Source organism: Hesperophylax consimilis, chromosome 22 (genome assembly GCF_061612785.1).
Source record: "Hesperophylax consimilis isolate HC1 chromosome 22, BYU_Hcon_1.0, whole genome shotgun sequence".
Taxonomy (NCBI): domain Eukaryota; kingdom Metazoa; phylum Arthropoda; class Insecta; order Trichoptera; family Limnephilidae; genus Hesperophylax; species Hesperophylax consimilis.
Window position 1 is genome coordinate 5,057,921 of NC_142857.1, and position 22,022 is coordinate 5,079,942.

The window sequence follows — 22,022 nt, forward strand, 5'->3', positions numbered from 1 at the left end:
TCATTGATCCCTTCGGCACCGGTGCGTAGTCGGGATACACGCCAAACGCGCGCCCAACATTTGTACACAGTTGACACTTGTCACATGAGAACGGGTCGCTTCTACGATTCGTTCTTAAGTTCAACAGCTCGGCTGTGGAACGAACTGCCGGCCTCTGTGTTTCCTCCCTCCTACAACATGGGACTCTTCAAGACCCATGTTCACTCCTTCCTCTCCACAAAAAGACCCTCCACACAGCATCCCCAAAGATGACATAGGCCCTGAGGGAAATTATTTTCTTCAGGGCCTCCTGTGTGGAGTAAATATAAAAAAAAAAAAAAAAAAAAACATCTCAGCTTGTATTTATTTTTCTTCCTGTTGACCCAGTTTCAGTGTTGGTTTGTTAAAAGTTAAGGATCTTTTCAGTTATGAACTGTATGTCTATTACGAGTTTCAGTTGTCCAATTTTAAATCAACTTAATTTTTTTTGGAAATCGTAGTTAGATTAGAATTAGTTTCAATTTTGTATTAGTACTAGGTACTTTTGTTTAAAATCAATTAGAATAGGTAGAAACAATCGTGATCATAGACATATGAATATTAGTAGACCTGCCCTAAGTGATTAAAAGCGTATTCTCCCCACTCCCCATACCGGTTCCATTGGAGCCGGCTGGGCTCGCGTATGGCCTCAAGTGAAATTTGAAAACGTGACGTCATCATTCTTGTGCGAACTATGGTCGAGGCATCACCAGTTCATTTTACGAAATAACACGGCAAAATGTTGACTTGTGATATGAAAACTTGTAAAAATAGATGTGAAAAGAGAATAAACCCAATTGTCGTATTACATTCCATAAGTAAGCATTATTTTACTTTATTTTAAGCTTATTCACACCGTATTATATGGATCAGTTTTAGAAACATATACTATCACATCACAATGTAGCGATTCTCAAGTGTGCTCATCGTTGTTTACTGGGGTAAGTAAATTATGAAACATTTGTAAAAGTGTCTTAACTATTTACTCTGAAACTAACTACGACTCTGCAAACAGAAGAAATTTACTTTGCCGAATTTGGTCTTCGCAAATTAGTTCATAACGTGGCGAGTAATTTGCGCTCCCATGTAAAAATGTCTATTCATTCAAAAGCAGATTTTACTTTTAAGAACTAAATGGTGATATTATAATGCGAGATGCCTATTAACTGTCAGATTGATTTATTGACGAATCACAGTCAGCTTAACCCCCTTCGTTCTTCAACAGTTGATTTTACCCCTCGCCATTATCTTCTCGTCTATTAATTCCTATGTCTGTGATCGTGATAGATTTTACTTAAGGCTACATAAGATTCTAATAACGGGGGTTTGCTCGACGCTCACATTTTAATTATTTCGGATAAACGTATTACTAAAACGTCAAATGTTTCTAGAGGGATCCCTACGGATGTAAATTATTTATATTTAATATGAATAAAAACAGGACCTTATTGTAAAAATATTTTATCTAAAACGGTTTGAAAACTTGACTATAAAATTAGCGGTAAGCACCAGATTTTACTTTCCAAGACGATGCATTAGTACCTAACTTCCCGAAGGATCCCTCTAGAAACATTTGAGATTTTAGTAATACTTTAATCAGAAATAATTAAACTAAACCCCACGGAAAGATTGATTTTCTAGGCCTGGTAGGACAAAGTCGACCGTAGTTCCATCCATTACGCCGGTCTGCGCGCCGAATATTGTTTTCACACGACTCCATCACTTACGTCGTTAAGATTCCCACTTTATTTTAGAGATTTGGTAGGGCAAATTCAACTGTATGTCTGTCCAATACACTAGGACTGCCCCGCATATTTTTGTGCACGGCTGCTTCACTTACGTCTTTATGATTCTGGCTTCATTTGAGATTTTAAAATGGTGGAAAACTCCATCGTGCTTACTATAATAAAACCAAATTTAAAATTTTTCTCCTTTATTTCTTTCCAACCGAGTGGTTACATTTTACTTTTTTTATTTTATTACTATTAGTATTCATGGTAAATATATAATACATATTTTAAAAACTGAACCAATAATGGGTGTGTGATTACAAACGAATTACAAATCTACTATGTGAGTGGGATGCTGGGAGGGAGGGGAAGTGATTGGATTTAGTCTGTAGAGTAATATTATGGATTTTGTGAATTGAATTTATTGATTTTAGGTTTAATTTGTGTGCCGAGTTGAATTTGCCCGTCATCATATGGGTCAGTAAGCAATCGACATGAGCCGAGTTGCAGGGGTTTGAAGCGCAGCTCAGTATGGAACTTTTCTGCGCAAGGCATTTGTTTTTTGTCGATTGCTTACGGGACGATAATAATTATGAAGTGTGATCGCAATAGGTGAATTAAGAGTGGACTGTAAAATATTAATTGTGAACTTTGAAGTTGACACAACTATGGTTGGAGATGGTGAACATGGAGTAAGGGAGGAATCCGACTTACCCCTTTGATGTTCTTCAAAGATGATGATGGTATGATTTCACTCACAGGAGATATGATTTCACGCACAAGCTTCCATAAAATCCAGGTTGGATACGAAACACACTGAGGGAACCGAATATGTTCACTGCACAGGCCTTCTACCCTGAGTCGATATTATCGATGTTCATCAAACAGGCTCCATCAATAAAACTGATTTGACAGTCACTTTTACTGTTGTAAAATGTCACACACGCACACGTGGGTATAGTCAGATAATGATAGGTACCTACTTGTGAAATGCAAGAAACAAGAAAGAAAAAAAATGCAAGGACAATGTTAAAGCAAGATTAATAGTTGCGTGAATAACATGAAGTGTTTTTTATTTGTAAAAATACGTGAACCGCATGAATGCATGTGTTCTGTTTTGAGTTAATGTTTCATTGAGGGAGGATTAATATATGGTTTTGTCTGGTTTGTCTGATGGACACTCTAAATTGTATTATCGTTGTTCAGGCATCGAGTTTTCCAGATAACTTTTCAGCTTTAGCTTTTGCAATCAGATAATTCGAATGATCTATTCATAATTTGCAGATGGCGAATGAATCTAAGAACAACGAGGTGGAGTCTTCCCAGTCCAGCTTAGAGATGCAACTCTCTGCCAAGCAGCTGGAGGTAGAAATACTGTTGCTGCTCTGGAAGTAAGTTTTAATTGCCATTCATTGGAAGGTGCCAAGCAAAAATAGACTGGACCTATGATTGGCCGAGGCTGGTGACAAATAACAAGACGCCTTGTCGAAGCAATAACTCTAACCCTGCTTTACTCACAAATACACAAAATGCAATGCCAATAAATGAAAAAAAAAATTACACAAAATTACATGTCGAAAGTGATTTATTTTGTTTGATGCTTTTTTAAGTTTTTCTTTAAAAAGATTATTATTCAATTTATGAAGAAAAGTAAAACTACTAAATATTCCATAAGATTATTATTCAGTTTATGAAGAACAGAAAAACAAGATTATTATTTAATTAATGAAGAAAAGAAAAACTATTATATATTCCATAAGATTATTGTTCAATTCATGAAGAAAACAAAAACTCTTATATATTCAATAAGATTTTTATTCTATTCATGAAGAAAAGAAAAACATTTTTTTAAGTTCTGCTATTTAGTTATTATTACTCGTGACAGCTGTTTCGCCTCCTGAATGCATTATCAAACTACGGTGAAGCCACATATAGGCGACGAATTTATATAATTTCCACTTATAATAAAAATCAAATTGCTTTTATTTTTGTTATTAAAATGGAGTTCTACAAATTAAGCTTTGATTCCAATAAAAATAAAAAAAATTGTTTGATGCTTTTATGTAAACATTTTGTTTGTGTTTAAAATAAATAAATTTAATAATTTTATCGCAGTTTAAGAGAATGTATGAGCAATTGCAGGCACCGCGAGACGTCTGTGTCGTCACGCCAACTGGCTTCGTACACGCTGGCCCTCGTGGCGCTGTGCCGAGATCCGCGCCGGTTCCACGCACACGACCTGGTGGGCGCACTGCTGCACCGCGAGCCCGCGCACGCGCACGACCTCGCGCTGCCCTTGCTGGCGGCGTGCGCGGCTGGCGCGCGCGTGAGGCGCCGTCAAGTCAGGCGATTGTTGGATGCGGCCAGTGCGCCGGCTGATCATAATATTGGTATGAAATATACTAGCTAACCTAACCTTGCTTAACCTGACCTAACCTATCACAACGTAACCTAAGCGTTAGGCGAAAGAATGACGAAATGTTAATGGACGTTGTTGTAAGAGTCCACGTATTACAGTATTTTTTACGGCTCTTCAAGTTTTCCCAGCTTTTATACGAAAATTCAGATTTTCGTCCAGCAATGTAATTTTGCTTTCCGTCGCGGGTAAAACAATTTTTACTGATACAGAAAGCTCATAAACAAGCTTCTCTGAATTTTGCTTCCCGTTTGCATTATTGCATTTGCATGAAGATTGCAGTTACGCATCATCTTCAGTTACCTATCAGATACGCAAGATTTAACAAAGAGTTGCGATGCCTTCCACAACATCGGATCTTATTTTCATGTTTAAAGACCTCATTTTTGTTGACTCTGTTATTTCAACATCTTCTTGTTTTTAGACTTCATCTTCCTATTTGTTGACTGTGATTTCTTCATATTCATGTTTGTAGACCACATCTTCAGGTTTGTCGATTGTGTAATTTCCTCATCTTCACCTTTATAGACCTAATCTTCATCTTCGTTAACTGTGTGATTTCATCATCTTCATTTTTGTTGACTGTAGGTTGTTTTGTGGGTGTTTATTATGAAGAAATTTGGTTGATTATTGCAATATTTACATTATATTTGCAGATACAATGGCCATGGTACTCGTCGCCCTGCGCTGCATCGTGCGCGACCATCGTCACCGTAGCCTACAGCCCTTCCTGCGCCGCCCTCTTGCCGGGCTTGCCAGGCAGCAGCTCCCCGATGGCAGCTTTGGGAGCGTCAGAGCCACTGCACTGGCCCTACAGGTCTGTACCGGACCGTGGTGAACCATCCAACATCCCACGAATCTTATTGGTATCCTTCCCATTTGCCACCTTCTTGTTCTTCTTCATCATTTCTCAGTTCTTCTGCGGGTTTCCTCTCCTTGAAAGCTTTTTATCATCAGGGCAGTCTTCACACTCCATACTGCAACTTGAACAACTCATCAGTTGCAATCATATCAGTCACATAAGGATCGAAGCCATGAGATACGGTGTTTTCCAATACTAGTTGTTTCTGTTACTATCCAAGTACTGTGAAACAACCGGTCCACGATAAAATAATACAGTCACTTGAATATATCATTCACAGAACTTGAATTTTACGTTTGAAATTTAATGAATTGTTCAAATTCGTTGAAACAGCCTGTCCTTAATCTTCTTTCAATCTTTCCCTCTGTAGGAGTTAGACTACGGTCATGGCTTTGTGCTTTGCTGAAGAATCATACCGCGTCAGCTCTTCATAGGCATGGAGAAATGACAACATGTCATTACGTAGTGTTTATTAATTAAATTAATAATGTCAACTGAACTATATGAACTAAATTTACACATTTTACTAAAAATCCCTCATCCCAAATAAAACCACTGATGAGTTTTGTCCTCTGTTGGACTCCAATATTGTGTTGTAGAATATATTTCAAACTCCAACGCCTTCTAATTCGTTAACTGAACCGCTGCATCAGCGAACATGGGAAATTCCTCCATTCAGGTAAGTGGCAGCTGTCGACCAGTGAATTCTATAAAGCAGCATAATTGGTCGACATTGGCTTCTTAAGTTCGATGAATTCAGTAAGTGTATGTACACCGATACTCGTTTATTGACCTCCTCACCTGAATTATCAGTTGGGTAATATTGTATTTGCCGTTCCCAATGATGAGACCAAGATATCTGATTTTTGGAGTTTGCATCTTTCGAAAACTGAGGGCAGTGTAATACGTAGGTCATATTATGCACCTAATATGCTCTATCAACAAATGAACATCTATGCAACCACAAATCTTATCAATAATAATGTTCTACGCCTTCCATCTATATGCCCATGGATTATAGTTGGCTAACGTTAACCATGTATTTGTCGCTCCTCTTGACCGGTCGGTGGCTGAGTTAACATAGCGTTTTGGTCCCACCCAGGTATAGTATGTTCAATTCTTGGACTGGCTAAGTCCTCCATCACAACACAAGCCCTCCTGGGCCACTGTGAACCTCTCGGGGCGACCTATGTGGATACGCGCCTCCCAAATGAAATTAATAAATTATTTTTAATAACCATAACTAATATGAGGTACGTTATGTTTGTACAGGCCCTCGAGGACACGGACGGCGGTCTGGGAGCGCAGGTGTGGTCCCGCTCGGGGGCGCTGCGCTGGCTGGCCGGGCAGCAGGGGCCGCGCGGGGGCTACGGGGACCTGCCCACCACGGTGGAGGCAGCACTAGCGCTCTCCGGGGCTACGGTTGCGGCTCCCAGGCGCTGCGCACACTCGGACCACCCTCTGCTGGACGCTCATGGTTAAAAAATTATTTTTTAGGGTTGATTAATTTTATCTACAGTTTTTGAGAAATAATCTAAAAAAAATGTATGCATTAATTTTGTTTTTAGTATTAAAAATGCCTTAATCAGCAAAATTTATTTTTAAATGTTTTGCTTTGAAAGACTATTCTACATGAAACCACTAAAAAGCAACATTCCCAAAAATTGTGGCTTGAAGGGTTTTACTAAAACACAATTGATATACATTGTCTTTAATTTTTTGCCAGATCCCTCAGATTATCCTCGTATCCCTGTGGGTGCCCCCCGTTTCAACGAATCTGACGTCAGGAATGTGTCCTTCACCTACACCCTGTGGGTGGGAACCAACGTCACTGACAACTACAATCTCTACATGGTGGCCCCAAGGTATTCTATACTTCTTATAATAATTGTTTTCTAGTTTCACAATTTAATCCTAAATATGTTTTTTCCAGTAGTGACAAAAAATTACATTAATTTTTTTTTCATAATTTTGAAAACTAATTTGATGTCACTGTACTGATGATGACCATGTAGAATTTTCTCTCTAAGTCACAATCAAATTCAATAAGAATCACCGCTTACAAGAAACACCGAAATTTTCCTATTCCTTTCCAAAAAATGAACTTAACTTTCTCCCAGCCTCTTGTGAAAGTGCGAATGTGTCGACGATATAACATCCACTCTAGTGGCAAGATTCCGTGGACATATTTAGCGATAACCTCCAGAACTTTACAAACTTTCTCAAATCACTTTTCATTTGACTTCACTTGGCCCAAACTTTATTCTCTCTTGATTTTTATTGTTTTTTTAAATACCTACTTATTGTTTTATTATTACAAATTGTTGTTCACCGTTATTCAATGGATAGTATTTATTCTTTGTAATCTTTAATTAACCTTCTTTCTGTTATAATAAATAAATAAAATTAAAATTTTAGTTTTACCATTAAAACTTACCTAAACTATTCCATGAGCCCCTTGACCTTGCCCATATTTCCCATACCTCTTTGCTCTTCAGAAACTAGAAACAGTATGGAACAAGAGTCTAAGCACGAAACCATAGTAAAATTCTCTAGGGCCCAATTACTGCGACGGGTCGTGGTTGTCCATATGTCCATTTGTCCATGTGGAACAAACAGATAACATATGTGTGGAGTTATTGTAAAAAAAAAGACTCTTTCTCCTTGCAGGGTGAGAAACCTAGACGATTACGGACTGGAGCCAATCGAGAACTCTTATGGTAGAAACCAAATCCAACAACCCTAGGGTGTAGTTTGATGATCTCTAATGGTATTTTTTTGTGTGTTTGCAGGAACATATCATTCTACCACGTGATGCAGATGGCGGCCGAGCAGGATCCGCGCTTCGAGTTCTCCGCCAGCGAGTGGCCCAACGGCCACTACGTGCACACGCTAGCCGGCTGCCGCGAGGAGCCCATGGGCTACCACTACTGGCTGCTGTACCGCCTGCCCGAGCAGCCCGACCCCAATAACCCCCCGGGCAATCAGCTCGTGGCACCAGTTGGTAAGTTGCGTGCTTGGTTCCATGGTTGGTCAGGTCATGTCATTCCACTACACGATGCAGATGGATGAATAGGATCTTCGAGAAAATATTGTATATGGTGGCAAATTCACTTTTGCGATATGTGCCGCTGACTTTGTGCAAAATCCAAAAAAGGACTTCCTGAACACACCACACCCGATGAACCCGGGCACCCCTGCTAAATCACCAAATTGAGTGAACCACTTGGGGTGACCTATGGCAGAGGTGTTGGTTATCCAATAAATGGTTCCTGGGGCGGCGGTACTCAAACCCGCCTCCCAAATTCTAATTGCCCCATTGTCGATGATAATGTTTTGATATTTTTCTTTTAGTGTTATAATTATATTTTAATTTTTAATCTTTATTTTTATTTTAAATTTATCTTTATTTTAATGTTGTTTTTCTTTTTTTTTAAATGTATAAATTCTTAAATTATAAAATGGGGGCCTCAGCACGGGTAAACAACCCAGTGAGGCCAACATTACTGAATTGAAATATGAAATATTGTAAAAAAAAAAATGTATCAACAATAAAAATAAAAAAATTAAAAAAAATGTATTCTTTTGTTTATTGTATCTTTTTTTATTTTAAAATTTTTACCTCACTAGGATATTATTATTTTTGCCCCGCATGTATTGAGAGAACAATATTGTTACATTAATGTTTCTACAAATTGGGTTCCCACATATTGTCAACTTTTGGTGACTATCACGCATTTGCACATAATATATACGCATTTCTCTGAAATTGGATGACATTACAGTTAACATACAAAATATATGTCGGTTCCATCCTTTCGAGATTTGGCGCAGTTGTTAGCGCACGCTATCTCCAATCCCTGGGAGATAGGTTCAATACTAGGTAAAATCAAAAAAAAAAAAATTAAATTACAGCATTTTAAGACTCCGTAACCTGGGGAGGAAGGTTCAATCCTCAGTCAAACCAAAGAAAAAAAATAATAATATATATCTTTTAAATCAGCCAGTCCAAAAATGGCGCAACTAGATCTAAAATTGAAAATAGATGTATTGTAGTAAAAAAAGTTCGTTTTTTACTAAAAACCTAAACTTTACTAAAAAAAACAAAACGTTCATCCCACACTCCAAAAACTAACTACACACAACATTCATTTTTCAGAAGGACATGCACAAAATACAATAATATCTACTGAATGAGGAAAAAATAAAAGAGAGATGGATGGAGTATTTCGAGGAAGTCTTCGAAAACGAAGTGAGTGACAGTGATTGTAGCGGCGAATCAGATATGAATGATGATGGACTGAATATTACCGAAATTAGCATGGATGAGATAGAAAGATCAATTAAGTGTATGAAGAATGGTAAGGCTGTCGGTTTCGACAATATTGCTGCTGAATATTTTAAAGGAGGTAGCCGTATAATTCTCACATGGTTATGCAATCTTTTTAACCAATGTTTAAAGGAAAGTTACACGCCTTTAGATTGGAAAAGGGCAGTAATCATGCCATTATGCAAAGGTAAAGGGTCACGTATGGAATGTGGGAATCATAGGGCTGTTAGCCTGCTAAGTTCAGTTGGCAAGCTGTATGGTAGAATTTTGATTGAAAGGGTAAGAAAGGAAACAAAGGATAAAATATGGGATGTGCAAGGTGCTTTTATGAGTGGAAGGGGGTGCATGGACCAGATCTTCTCATTGCGTATGCTCACCGAGAAGTTTCTGGCAAAAAAACAGAAACTTTTCTGTGCCTTTGTAGATCTACAAAAAGCATACGACCGAGTCGACAGGAAAAAGCTATGGAAGGTGTTGTCCAAGTATGGAGTGAATGCGAATCTGACTCAGGCAATTGCGTCTCTATATGAGGGAAGCGTTGCATGTGTTAGGGTGAACGGTGGTTTTACGGGGTGGTTTGATTTCACAAAAGGTGTTAAACAAGGCTGCGTAATGTCACCGTGGTTATTCAATCTATACATGGATAATTGTATGCAAGAATTGAAAGAGGTGAGATTGGGCGCGAATTTGAGTAATCTGAAAGTATGTTGTCTGTTGTATGCTGATGATGCGGTGCTGATTGCTAATAGTATGGATGATCTGCAGTCTCTCGTGTCTAGGATGAACGAAGTATGCGTGAAGAATGAGTTAATGATGAATGTAAGTAAGTCTAAAGTAATGGTGTTTGAAAGAGAAATTACGAAAACAGTGTGCAATATAGCTGTGAATGAGGAATACTTGGAGCAGGTGGATGAATTTGTGTATGTATTTAGGAAGCATGTTTACGAGAGATGGGAAGGCTGACAGAGATATTGAAAGAAGGGTAAATGCAGGTAACTCCATTAATGGAGGACTGAACGCAGTTGGCGCAAACAAAAAATTGTCCAAAGAAGCGAAGTTAGCAGTCCACAATGGAGTGCTGGTACCTACCCTGATGTATGGAAGTGAGGCATGGAACTGGCAAAGAAAGGATGAAAGTAGTTTGAATGCTGTTGAAATGAGATCCCTGAGGCGTATGTGTGGTAAAACCATGTATGATCGTGTGAGGAATGTGGATATCCGCAAAGAGTGCAAGGCTGATGTAAGCGTAATGAGTAAGATCAAGAAAGGGACGCTTAGATGGTTTGGGCATGTAGAGCGAATGAGCGAAGAAAGGAGTGTAAGGAGAATATACGATGCAAATGTGAATGGTAGCAGAAGTCGGGGACGCCCGAGGAAGACATGGCACGATCAAGTGAATCAGATACTTGAGTCGGGCCATGTCAAGAGTCAGAACAATAGAAGAGTATGTATGAGACGATGTATGAATGTGAATGAGGCAAGGAGTGTGTGCCAGGACCGAGTTGTTTGGCGGTCCGTCCTCTCTGCCTACCCCTGCGGGGAGACGGCGTGATGGTTAGTTAGTTAGTTAAGACTCTCATAATTTCAATTTGTCCTCAAGTCAATTTACTAAATGTATATTGGAAATAATTCAATTCAATGTGGATGAGTGTTTCAGGCTAATAATTATTGCTTATAAAAATAATGGAAATAATTAAATCAAATTGATAATTACAAACCCTCTACACCTGCTGAGATATTTAAGTTATTTTCATTATGTTGTTTTTCATATTTTATTTGTTTTATCTTTGAACTTTATTCAATGGTGAAATTATGTATTATTTTTACATGGGTACTTAGCTTATTTTTTATTTATCTATCTACTATATACTTTTATCTGTGTTTCTTTAAAAAAAAAATTTTTCAATCAACCCCACTTTGTTTTCTTTTATTAGCTGTGTTTCTGTACATAATGTGAATTTTAGGCGGAAACTTTACTGGATCATGCAATCATGTAACATTTAATTATTTCAATAAAATACGTAAAAAAATTGTTTCCATAATAAACAAAACTAAATAAAAGTTTTTAAAAAAAATTATATTTAAAAAAAAAATACAAAAAAAAAAACAAAAAATACAAAAAAAAATCTAAAAAATTTCTAAAAAAACAAAAAATAATGCAATGAACTTTTTCTAACATTTTTTCAATTATTTTCTTTTCAGGTGTGGACGACTTGCTGGTGGAAGAAGGAGAACACTATCTCTTTTGGTACAAGAAATTGTAAATACCAACAAGTGGAGAGTCGATTTTTTTACAAGAATTATTCATGGGACATTATTTCCTCAATCGTTACAAATTCACCTTACACAGTACTAAATACAATTTGATTAGTGTTTGATCTGTCTAAACAATATGCTTTAGGGAACCCTATTTTCAGTTAGACGTTAGGGCTACCAAATAAACAATTTGTAAGGTTTCAAGGTGAATGTAACAGATGATGGTGCATATCACTGTCTAAAGGAGAATACCTCAAGAGAACTTTTTGTACATTCAACACATCATGAGAGTAAATCAATATTAAAAACAATACCACAACATTGTAAAAGTAATATGACAATATCATGGTAATATTATGATAATTTCGTCGTGATACTGCTACCATAACATCCTGACTATTTCATCATGATAATGCTATAATAACTTTTTGACCATTTTGACATAGTAATACTATCATAACAGTGAGCCTTCATCATAATAATGCTACTATTACTTTGTAACCTTTTTGACATAATAATGCTATATGTAATAGCATTGACACTTCATCATAGTAATTGTGATAATTTCGTCGTAATGATTCTGTCACCATTTCGTCATGATAATGTTGTTACTATTTCAACATGATAATGTTATTGTAACATTGTGACAATTTTGTCATAATAATGCTGTCATAACATTGAGCCCATTTCGTCATGATAATGCTTTCATAACAATGTGATAAATTCATCATAGTAATGCTATAATTAATAATAGCATTGTGACAATTTCGTCATGCTAGCATTACATTGTTATAACACTGTCATAGCATTGTAACTGCTAGAAAATTATACCATAACATCATGGTACTCGAATCTGATAATAATATCACAACATCATAATGTCAGCACCATTACATTATGAAAATAATAACACAATAGTGTAACCATAACATCAAGTAAATAATGTCACAAGTGTGATGTTAAAATGACAAGATGCCTCTCCAAGTATTTTCCTTTAAATAAAGATATAGAAAAGTATTTGTATGTTTTTACTTGTAAAACATTTCATATCCTTGCCGCAATAATAATATTGATACGTTTTGCAATATTTAGACGATTATAATATTCTATGTGTAGGTGTTTACCTAGTGTTTAAAATCATCCTCATTAACATCTTACTACAGTATCTCACACAACTTACAAAACCGTCTATATGTTATAGTTAAGTCTCATTTATTTCAAAATCTCCTGTCAATGGAAACGAACTGTATAACGTGTTTAAATATCAAATAATAAACCAATTTACTGTTCGTCTCAATTTAATACCAACTTACTGGTTATTTCACCACCTCTGATTAAACTGTAGATTAGTGCTACTTGTCATCTTATCTGTTTCACCACTGTTGAATAAAGCTACCCGCCAAGTCTATTTTCACCTCCATTTTAAACCTTTTTATAAAATACTTGACGAGTAGTTATTTAATAGTTTGCTCACAGATGGTGAAATACGCCGTTAATATGTTATATTTTATGTGTAAACCTTCGACAAATAGCCCTCTCTAACTAAATATTCATAGTTTATAAAATACATACACCGTTTTTAATGATCTACTACTAAAATCGTTTGTTATAAAGTTACTTAGCAATGATAAACACAGTTTGTAGATGTTTCATAGATAACAATACACAATAATATATTAAACAGGATGCATTTTTCAATAAAATACCGTACTTTTATAGATTTACCAGATTCCCATAGCACTGTGATACTCTGAATGTATCAATATTTAAAAGAGTTATTAGTTATTAGCGTTCAAATCTGATTCAACTCGACAAATAAATTAACCTTTATCAATAATTAATTGGTAATAATTTTATGTAATATTTATTTGTGTCATAGATACAATGCTCGAATTCAAAGAAATCGCCGAACGGTAAGCCATGTTAATATTTCAATGGAAAGCTATTGATCATGAAGCGTATAAGTAAAGTTTTATGAAAAATAGTCGGTTTTAATATACAGCATAAAACTCAATGTTTTGTACATTAATTGTCCTGAATAAGTGAAAACAAAGACTTCTAAACATCAATTTTTCAGAAAAAAATTGATTGTAGGCAATAGATTCTCATATAGAGCACCTAACCAACTTACAAAACCTAGGTTATGTCGAATCGACTAACTTTCAAAAACCAGGTTGTGTCAAAATAACTAACTGCCTTCATGATTTCATCAAAAGAAGTAACATAACCAATGGTTATGTTGCAATGATACAATAAAACATATATACCTGGGTGGGTACTACATACTTATTTGCAAAGACAGGAATATTTGCGGTTTTTAGTCTTTAATAATAGATTTTTTGGCTGTTTAAGATTGCAGTTAATTGATTTCTTGGTTATGTTTTTTTAGATTGCAATTAATTTTTTCGTGAGGTTTCATGTTTTAGATTGCAGTTAATTAATTTCTTGGTAAGGTTGTTTTAAATGGCAGATAAAAACTAAATGATCCAACTTACTTTCAAATTTGAAAACCAGCCTAGTTTTTGAGATTATTTTTGAAATGGTAAAACCGGTGAATTTTATTATTTTATCACGGAAAAGCATTTTGTTTGAATTTGAGCACTGCATTGATCATTTTAGTCATAATGTTAATATGCTAGTCGTCTAAGATAAATAATAAGCTAGGTAGAATGTCCATTTTCAGCAAGTCTTCATAATAGAGTTGAAGATACCTACATATTATTATATTATTGTAATTCATATTGTGTCGTGCATATCGCTGGCCAAGGTCTAATACCAAGTGTTTGTTGAGGTGTACACCAATTAAAAGTTTCACAAGTCTTTGGAGTCATGGTGAATTTATCTAACCTCCAATGTTAGGAGGAAGCGATAGGAATAAGGGAAAGAAAGAAATAATAGGCTTTGGGAAAGATTTTTATGAACATTCATTAAAATTGAACAAGCAAATAAACATTGTGTTAAACAAAGTAACAAAGTTTTAATCAAACGTGTGTATGTACTTATTACATCCCATCAAAAATTAATGCTTGTTTTCATAAAGTTGTCAAAGTCTTGAAAGAACTATAATATTTTATTGACATTACATGTTTTTCATGGCATCTTTCATATTTACAAGGAATACCACAGAATAAAGAAGAACACTAGAAATGTCTTTCATATAGATTTGAATGGAAACCAACGTCACCAGTACCTTTTAGTTCTAGCCTTCTCTCTCCTGACATTGTATATTGCTATCCCATTTTAATTTCATAATGATGGTGAAACGCAGTTATGTGTATGAAATTTATGCTGAAAGTCATGGCATTTCTTTTGTTATTTTTTGTCTATGGTCCTGACTATTAAGATCTAGTCTCTGCAGGGTGAATGTTGTCTTGATAATGGATAATGTTCAACAGTGGAGGACTCCAGTAGAAGAAGTTTATTTACTTTGTACCCAGAGACAACATTGATGAAATAGACCACAAAAATCAGTTGGACGAAGGCTTTGAAGTGCAAACTTGTATAAACTCATTCGAGGTATGTAGAACTGTTTCGGCGTACAGATGCAATTGGTTTAGTGTGTGTAAGGAGAATTATACATTCTCTGAATGTTACAAGCTAATGGTGTAGTAACTCAGATAGACGGTGATATATTTTATTCAGTATGCACACTGTTACTCAATTTGATGAACATCAAATCATCAGTCAACACCACACTGATTTTATGACATTTGAACTGTCCCCGTTAAAAGCCAATTCCCGTTGCGTTTCAGCCATTGATCAAATTGTGATTAGTTGTCACATTGTTAAGCTTGTCAGCTGATCACATTTTTTTCAAAATGCTGAAACCGGCTTTAAACGAGGATTATTGAAATGTCAAATTGGCGTTGTTGACGATTTGATAAAGAGATTTGATAATGTAACGAGAGTTTTTCAACACCCCAACTGATTGCATCCCTACGAAATGGTTCTAGTAGAACGAGGCCAGCAATATATTATATATTATTGTATCATATTAATTGTCAGTAAATGGATTCGCTGGAAATAATTATCAGAACTGTTCTAAGTGCAGTTATATAAGTTCACAGACGGGTATCGTAGTTTAAGATGGTTGGTGAAGTCACATTCAATTTTACTTCAACGCTCGTTGCCATCATTGTAGGTACGATGGCCGTACCTATTATTGTATCAATGTGTTTATAATAATATGGGTTTGTGTAATAATTCACAAGAAAATAACACCATAGCTTACACACATAGTTTTCCAATGAACCGGTAAATTAAATAATACATCGCTCATTTTTTCGTACCTATTTAAATTGATTTAGCCACTGAATTAGATGTATTTTGTATTAATATTCAATGTAGTAATTATAAGTAAGTAGGTATATATATTTTTTAAACATTAAAAATTGTTTGTCTATTTATTCATAAGTAATAATCACGTATTGCAGCGTTGCAAATTATCAAATTATGTTACTTTTCAAAATAGAAAGCTTGGATTTGGTTTTGAAATCTACAATAATTAACTGTATGTGGTGTTTGTGGTTGATCTCAAATCAATTTTAACCGTTTGTTAATAACTTATGATTACTTGAAATTAATGATGCATATTGTGATTGAGTTGTTTTACATAATAATCTGTTTTTGCTCTTAAATAAATGATATTGCTGTTGCCAAACAGAAAACTGTATTTTAATCATTTTCTATGTAATAATCCTATTACCCAGGACCGTGCAGGACCGGCACTGAGTCAAATGGAACCTCGAGCACAATGAATATTGGCATCTTGTGAAATATAAAATCCTTGACTTTGTATGAAAAAGTTTCGGTTGGATTCAAACATAGCGCAAAAAAATGATAACATGGAATTTTCCATTAAATATATGTACGCTGGTCATGTGAACTGGCAGAATTTTAGCTATAAAGAATTTTATTTTTATTTTATTTTATTTGTGACACAAACAGGACATTTAAAGTACATCTTGTGGTTAGTGTAAAATAAATTTACATACAAATATAAATGTCCCTAGACTAATGTGTCTGCAGCAATCACATTTGCACATTCAATGAAGGAAACACAACAATATCAGTATTTTTTTATACAAAGCTTAAAATTAAAAAAAATTACAAGACATAATAATTTTAAAAATACAGTGGTGCCTCACACAACGAACGCCTCGCACAGCGAATGCTGCACACAACGAACTTCCTTTTCGTTCATTTCACGATTCATACAACGAACTTCGCTTCACACAACGAAGTCGCCTGATCTTCTACGATCACTGCCGATTAATTGCATCCTCCCGCGCAGGCAGTCGTTAGACTCGTTAGTCACTGCGTAGTACGCTTAACTTACGCACGTATCGCAGCAATCGTTCTTCATTACGAATTAAATCGCACACGTATCACGGCAGTCGTCCTTTTAAGATAAACTCAACATTTTTTTTATATGATGGGTTCTAAAAAAAGCAGGAAGGTGATTTCTCTTGAAATGAAACAGGAAATAATTAGAAGGAGTGAATGTGGGGTAAAACAGTGTGACCTCGTCAAAGAGTTTGGCCTCAACAAGACCACCATTTTCACCATTTTGAAAAACAAGGATGCAATAAAATCAGCCAAAGTAGCCAAAGGAGTATCAAAACTATTTAATGAAAAACATAGATCTTCAATCCACGAGGAAATGGAGAGGCTATTAGCGATTTGGATTAAGGACAGGCAGGTGAAAGGTGACGTAACAACCCAAGATATTATCTGTTACAAGGCCCACTATCCGGATTCCGCTGAAGCAAACAGGATCAACGACCTGTACTCCGATACTCTTGTCCGTTATTTCCGGCAGATGTTGAAGAAAAGAGAGAAACAAACGACTTTGGACAGGTTTTTCACTGCACCATCGGCGGAAAATGGATGAAGATGTGCAAGATTCGATTATTTCTTAAAATTAAAAAATGTGTGTTTTTTTCATTATGTTTTTAGATGTATCTAAATAAAAATAATAACAAAAAATTTATCTTTTTTTTATGTCATCTTACCATATTTTATGCTACAGAACGAATTATTTTTTTAACATGTATTGTTATGGGAAAACGCGTTTCATATAACGAACTTTTCGCATAACGAACTTGCTCCTGGAACGAATTAAGTTCGTTGTGTGAGGCACCACTGTATGTTTAAATTAGGTATATTATAGATAATATCAAACCATCACAAATCAACAAACAATATTTGTTTTTTTATTTTTTTTTTATTTAGGTACAGAAATTGTAGAGATATCTCTTGAAACAAATTATATTATTTACGAAAATATCTGTGTGTTTTAGCAATATCGTTGTATGATCGAGACATTCTCGACATAGGATTAAAATAACCAGTGTTATTGGTAAAAATTTCGGTCCAAAATATGTTAAGGTTTGTAGTGAATTTGGGCCTGGCGTTTAACTTTATTTGATGTGCTATGTTACTATCTACTTAATTATTCACAATTTTGTAAAGCATTATGTTTCGTCTTTTAATTAGACTCTAATTTGAAATATGTAAGTCTTTGTTCGTAACCGTCTAGTAGATGGTAGACACCTGATCGAAAAGACAAAATCCGTGTAAATTTTCTTTGGACAGATTCAAGTCTAGATACCTGTGTGATATAATGTGGATTCCAGACTGTTGACCCATACTCAAGAACACTGCGGATTAACGAATTGAATAGAATTATTAGGCTAATAGAATTCTTGAACAGTTTATTTGATCTTACAATAAAACCAAGTAATTTATTTGATTTACTTACAATTTATTCTGTGTGTTGGTTGAACGTTAGTTTGTTGTCGAATATAATTTCTAAATCTTTGATCGATTCAACTGTTTCCAGATTGTGACCACATATGCTATATGAATATAGGGTTTTGTTGGTGTTCTTCATAGACATATGAGTTCTTAGTGAAATTAATCTCAGCTATTCAGAATTTCAGCTCTCTAGGATTTCAGCTATCCACAATATCAGCTATACAGAATTTCAGCTGTGCATAATTTTAGTTACCTATAGAATTTCAGTCATGTAGAATTTCAGCCAGGTATGCAGAATTTTAGCTATACAGAATTTCAGCTATGCAAAATTTCAGCCAACCTTTCAGAAATGTAAGTAATTTACACGGAGTAAAGAAAGGGAAAAAGAAATATTAAAAAATTGAGCGCTTCATCGTTGCGGACATCTATCGGCAGAAAGTTGTAAGTTGTACCAAATCGTGCAAAAATTGGCTGAAATGTCATGACGTTTTGCACAAAGTTTCACTCTAGAGGTGGGTCCTATGAGTACTTTTCGTTACTGGGTACAGTGAGTACGGGTACAAAAAAGTACCTATTAAAAATAGCTGTTACAAATACTCACAAATATTTTATACCCACCTGGGGGTTATAGCATCTGGGAACTCGGGAAGGGAGAGTAATAAAGACTCAGTCCCAGTATAAAATACTTATGAGTATTTTGTAACTGGTAATTCGTAAGGGGGGTAGCTATTGCACATACGGGATGCAAAAGACGTCCAAGACTCACAATACTGGCAAGAAGCGCAATACTCGCAAATCATGCAATACTCGCAAGCCGCGCGATACTAAAAACAAATACTAAGTATCTTTGAGATATCTGTTCTAGTATACAGGGTGTCCGGAAACTCGTAGTACAAGCGGGAAACTGGTGAATCTACATCACATTTGGAGTCGATTTTGTAGTATATTTTTTTTTTATTTGAGCTTTCGTTATCGAGTAAATCGAGTTTGAAGTTGATTTTTTTTTTTTTTTTTAATCAAATTCTTATAAATTATTACTGAAGATCAAAGTACCCAACTAATTAAAACTATTTGAAAGTAAAACAAATGAAGAAACTCGGATTTGAAGCATTATTTTGAAATCACCCTTCATTTAACCCGGTGTAATCATAAAATATTTCTGCTCTGCAGGGTTAAAACATCTGTTATTCAACCCTAAACACCAGAAAAAACTTTAACCCTAAAATAGCCGAAAAATATTTTTTTTTGGTTTTTTTTTTTTTTTGAAAATGCTTAAATCAAAAAACTTTATGTTTTTTTGGGTTCCCCATGTGGTGTAGATTCTCCAGTTTCCCGCTTGTACTACGAGTTTCCGGACACCGTGTATACGTAGGCTAAAATATTTATTTTTCCCTTTTCCCCATACATCTTTCTAACAGACCAGAGAGGCAGTTCTTCGAGACCTGTGCTATTTACAAATACTTAGGGACCAGGTATTTTGTAGATTTGTCACAGGTAAAGTACCGCATGAAAATACTCGGTACTTTTACTGGGTACAATAAATACGCCTCTTCTCTACTTCACTCGCAATCGTCAAAACAGTTTGCGAGCAATTCGAGCTAGAGCATAAATCCGCACGGGCTCCCGTTAAATTATTAATAACCCTGTCCGCGATAATTGTAATCCAAGTGAATTGTGTTTAAGTTTAAAATACAGTTTCAAAGAAATGAATCTCATTTCTCGATAGTCGCCTCGCGAGTCAGCTCGGGGGCAATTTCCCAGTGTTTTGTTAATAACCTTTCGACATTGACGAATGTTGATCTTTTTGTTATATTGAATCTGGTGTGAAACGGTCTTCAGTGGCAACATGGCTAAAGAAGACGACGATGACAACTTGCCCGACAAGGATGCGGCCAAGGAGTTCTACGCGAAATATGAACCGAAAGAGATTATCGGAAGGTAAGGAAGGTTATACCTGTCACGCTCGGTAACTATTTCAAAATCAAACTGGATCCTCGTGTTGCGCAAAATATTTTAATAAATATGATTTATTCAAACATGTCGCATAATTTTAGCGTTCCTTGAGGTTGTCACTGTTTAATTTCACGTTTTTATAGTATATTTCTCTTACAGTAGGGCGCCATAGGCATAATAACAAACTTCAAGGACATAACGATTATGAAACCTCCAATAAGCTTCCGATAATAATATGAAATCAATATATTTGTGCTATTAAAATGTTAACTATTTGCAAAAGAAACCCTTAGCATTTTTTTGAAATTAGGTTTATGACTTTTTTTGCAAAGTCATAAATAAAATAATAATTTTAAAAAAAAAAACCGATTTCAAATTTCTCGGAATTTGGATGGATACCTGAGTCCCAGAGTTTTTACAGGTATGTCTGTGCCTTGGGGTCCCAGAAGCAGGTAGGGTCATTCTAAAAAAAAATAATGTTGTGTTAACATCTCAAAAGTGCTCCTATTTGTTCAAATACTTATTATCAAGTCATTAATTATTTGTTTGTATCTATCTATACCTACACAAAAAAGATGGATAACTTACACCAGGACGACAGCTGTAGTATTCGGTAACTCAGTTAAAAAACCAAAAATTGAATTGTATTTATTTTATTTGTTAGCCTTTTTGATTAACTTATTCTAAATAAATTTTATATTATTTAATTTTTTCAATCTCTATGTAAAAATATATTTCAATTAAATATAGGCATTTATTAATAAAATCACAGTTTATAAATTAGAAATCGCTCTCCTGAAAAGTTATTCTTTCTGACTTTTTCTCGTTATTCTTTACATTATAAGACTTATTCTAAATTCCATTTTTCTTTTCTAGTTACTTTCTGTTTGTAAAAGTAATTTTAAAAAGTTTTTTTTGCATATTTTTATCAAATACCCTATAATATTCATAATACCCCCAACTTCTGACATTTCCCATACATTCTGCTGGCAACATTCTACACTAGCGACTCCTAGCGGCGTGAGTTGTGCCTCTTGGTTTTCTTTCATACATTTTAATAGATTTTATGTGTATGTAATAAATTCTCTATTTTACATTAATAAATTAGAGAAATCGAAAAAAAAACTCATGTGCATAAAATATTAACTTTGTCATTGATTACTTATAAATGTAAAAAAAATATTTGTATAATTATAAGAATTTATTTTAAATTTCTTATTTTTATTATATTACATCAACTATAATGTTTTTTGGCTTCCTGAAAATGACTTGTGTTTTCGTTGTTTGTATTATTACATCTGTAAACTACACACAATGAACCTACTTTTTGAGACATTTTTATCAATATTGTTCAAAATACAATATAGAAAGCGCTAAACACCAAGTACTAAATAAATTCATTTTTTCACCGTTGAATGGAATGAAGTCAATTTGCTACACTAGAGTCTATAGCTCTAACCACATTTTTACTTCAATTTTTACTCCAATCATTGAAAGATTGAGAGAACTCGATATTTCGAAAAACTATTCGTTTTGTTTGGGGAATTTATAAGAAAACTGTACCTTCACTTTTGTCTCGACCACACATTAAAAAATAATTTGATTTTTACGATAGCGGCGCAAAATATGAATTATTCATTTTGGCAATTTTTAGGATTTTACTAATGGATTCCAGTATAAATATTTGATGCAAACTAG

The 22,022-nt window shown here is 35.0% G+C and overlaps 2 protein-coding genes across 3 annotated transcripts in view; both read left to right on the forward strand.

Moving 5' to 3' along the window:
- The window catches only part of LOC149412733 (uncharacterized protein CG3556), a 68,053-nt gene extending 51,892 nt beyond the window's left edge, over positions 1–16,161 (forward strand). Inside the window, exons 3-9 of the mRNA XM_089645002.1 lie at positions 3,033–3,139; positions 3,891–4,138; positions 4,821–4,981; positions 6,299–6,503; positions 6,753–6,891; positions 7,819–8,030; positions 11,559–16,161. Of these exons, the coding sequence (XP_089501128.1) occupies positions 3,033–3,139; positions 3,891–4,138; positions 4,821–4,981; positions 6,299–6,503; positions 6,753–6,891; positions 7,819–8,030; positions 11,559–11,620 (1,134 nt within the window). The 3' untranslated portion in view covers positions 11,621–16,161. The remainder of the gene's footprint in view (positions 1–3,032; positions 3,140–3,890; positions 4,139–4,820; positions 4,982–6,298; positions 6,504–6,752; positions 6,892–7,818; positions 8,031–11,558) is intronic.
- Positions 16,162–19,940: 3,779 nt separating this feature from the next.
- Positions 19,941–22,022, forward strand: part of PhKgamma (phosphorylase kinase gamma) — a 42,907-nt gene continuing 40,825 nt past the window's right edge. For both annotated transcript variants that reach the window (XM_089645547.1, XM_089645548.1), the window contains exon 1: positions 19,941–20,309. In XM_089645547.1, the coding sequence (XP_089501673.1) occupies positions 20,218–20,309 (92 nt within the window). In that variant the 5' untranslated portion in view covers positions 19,941–20,217. The remainder of the gene's footprint in view (positions 20,310–22,022) is intronic.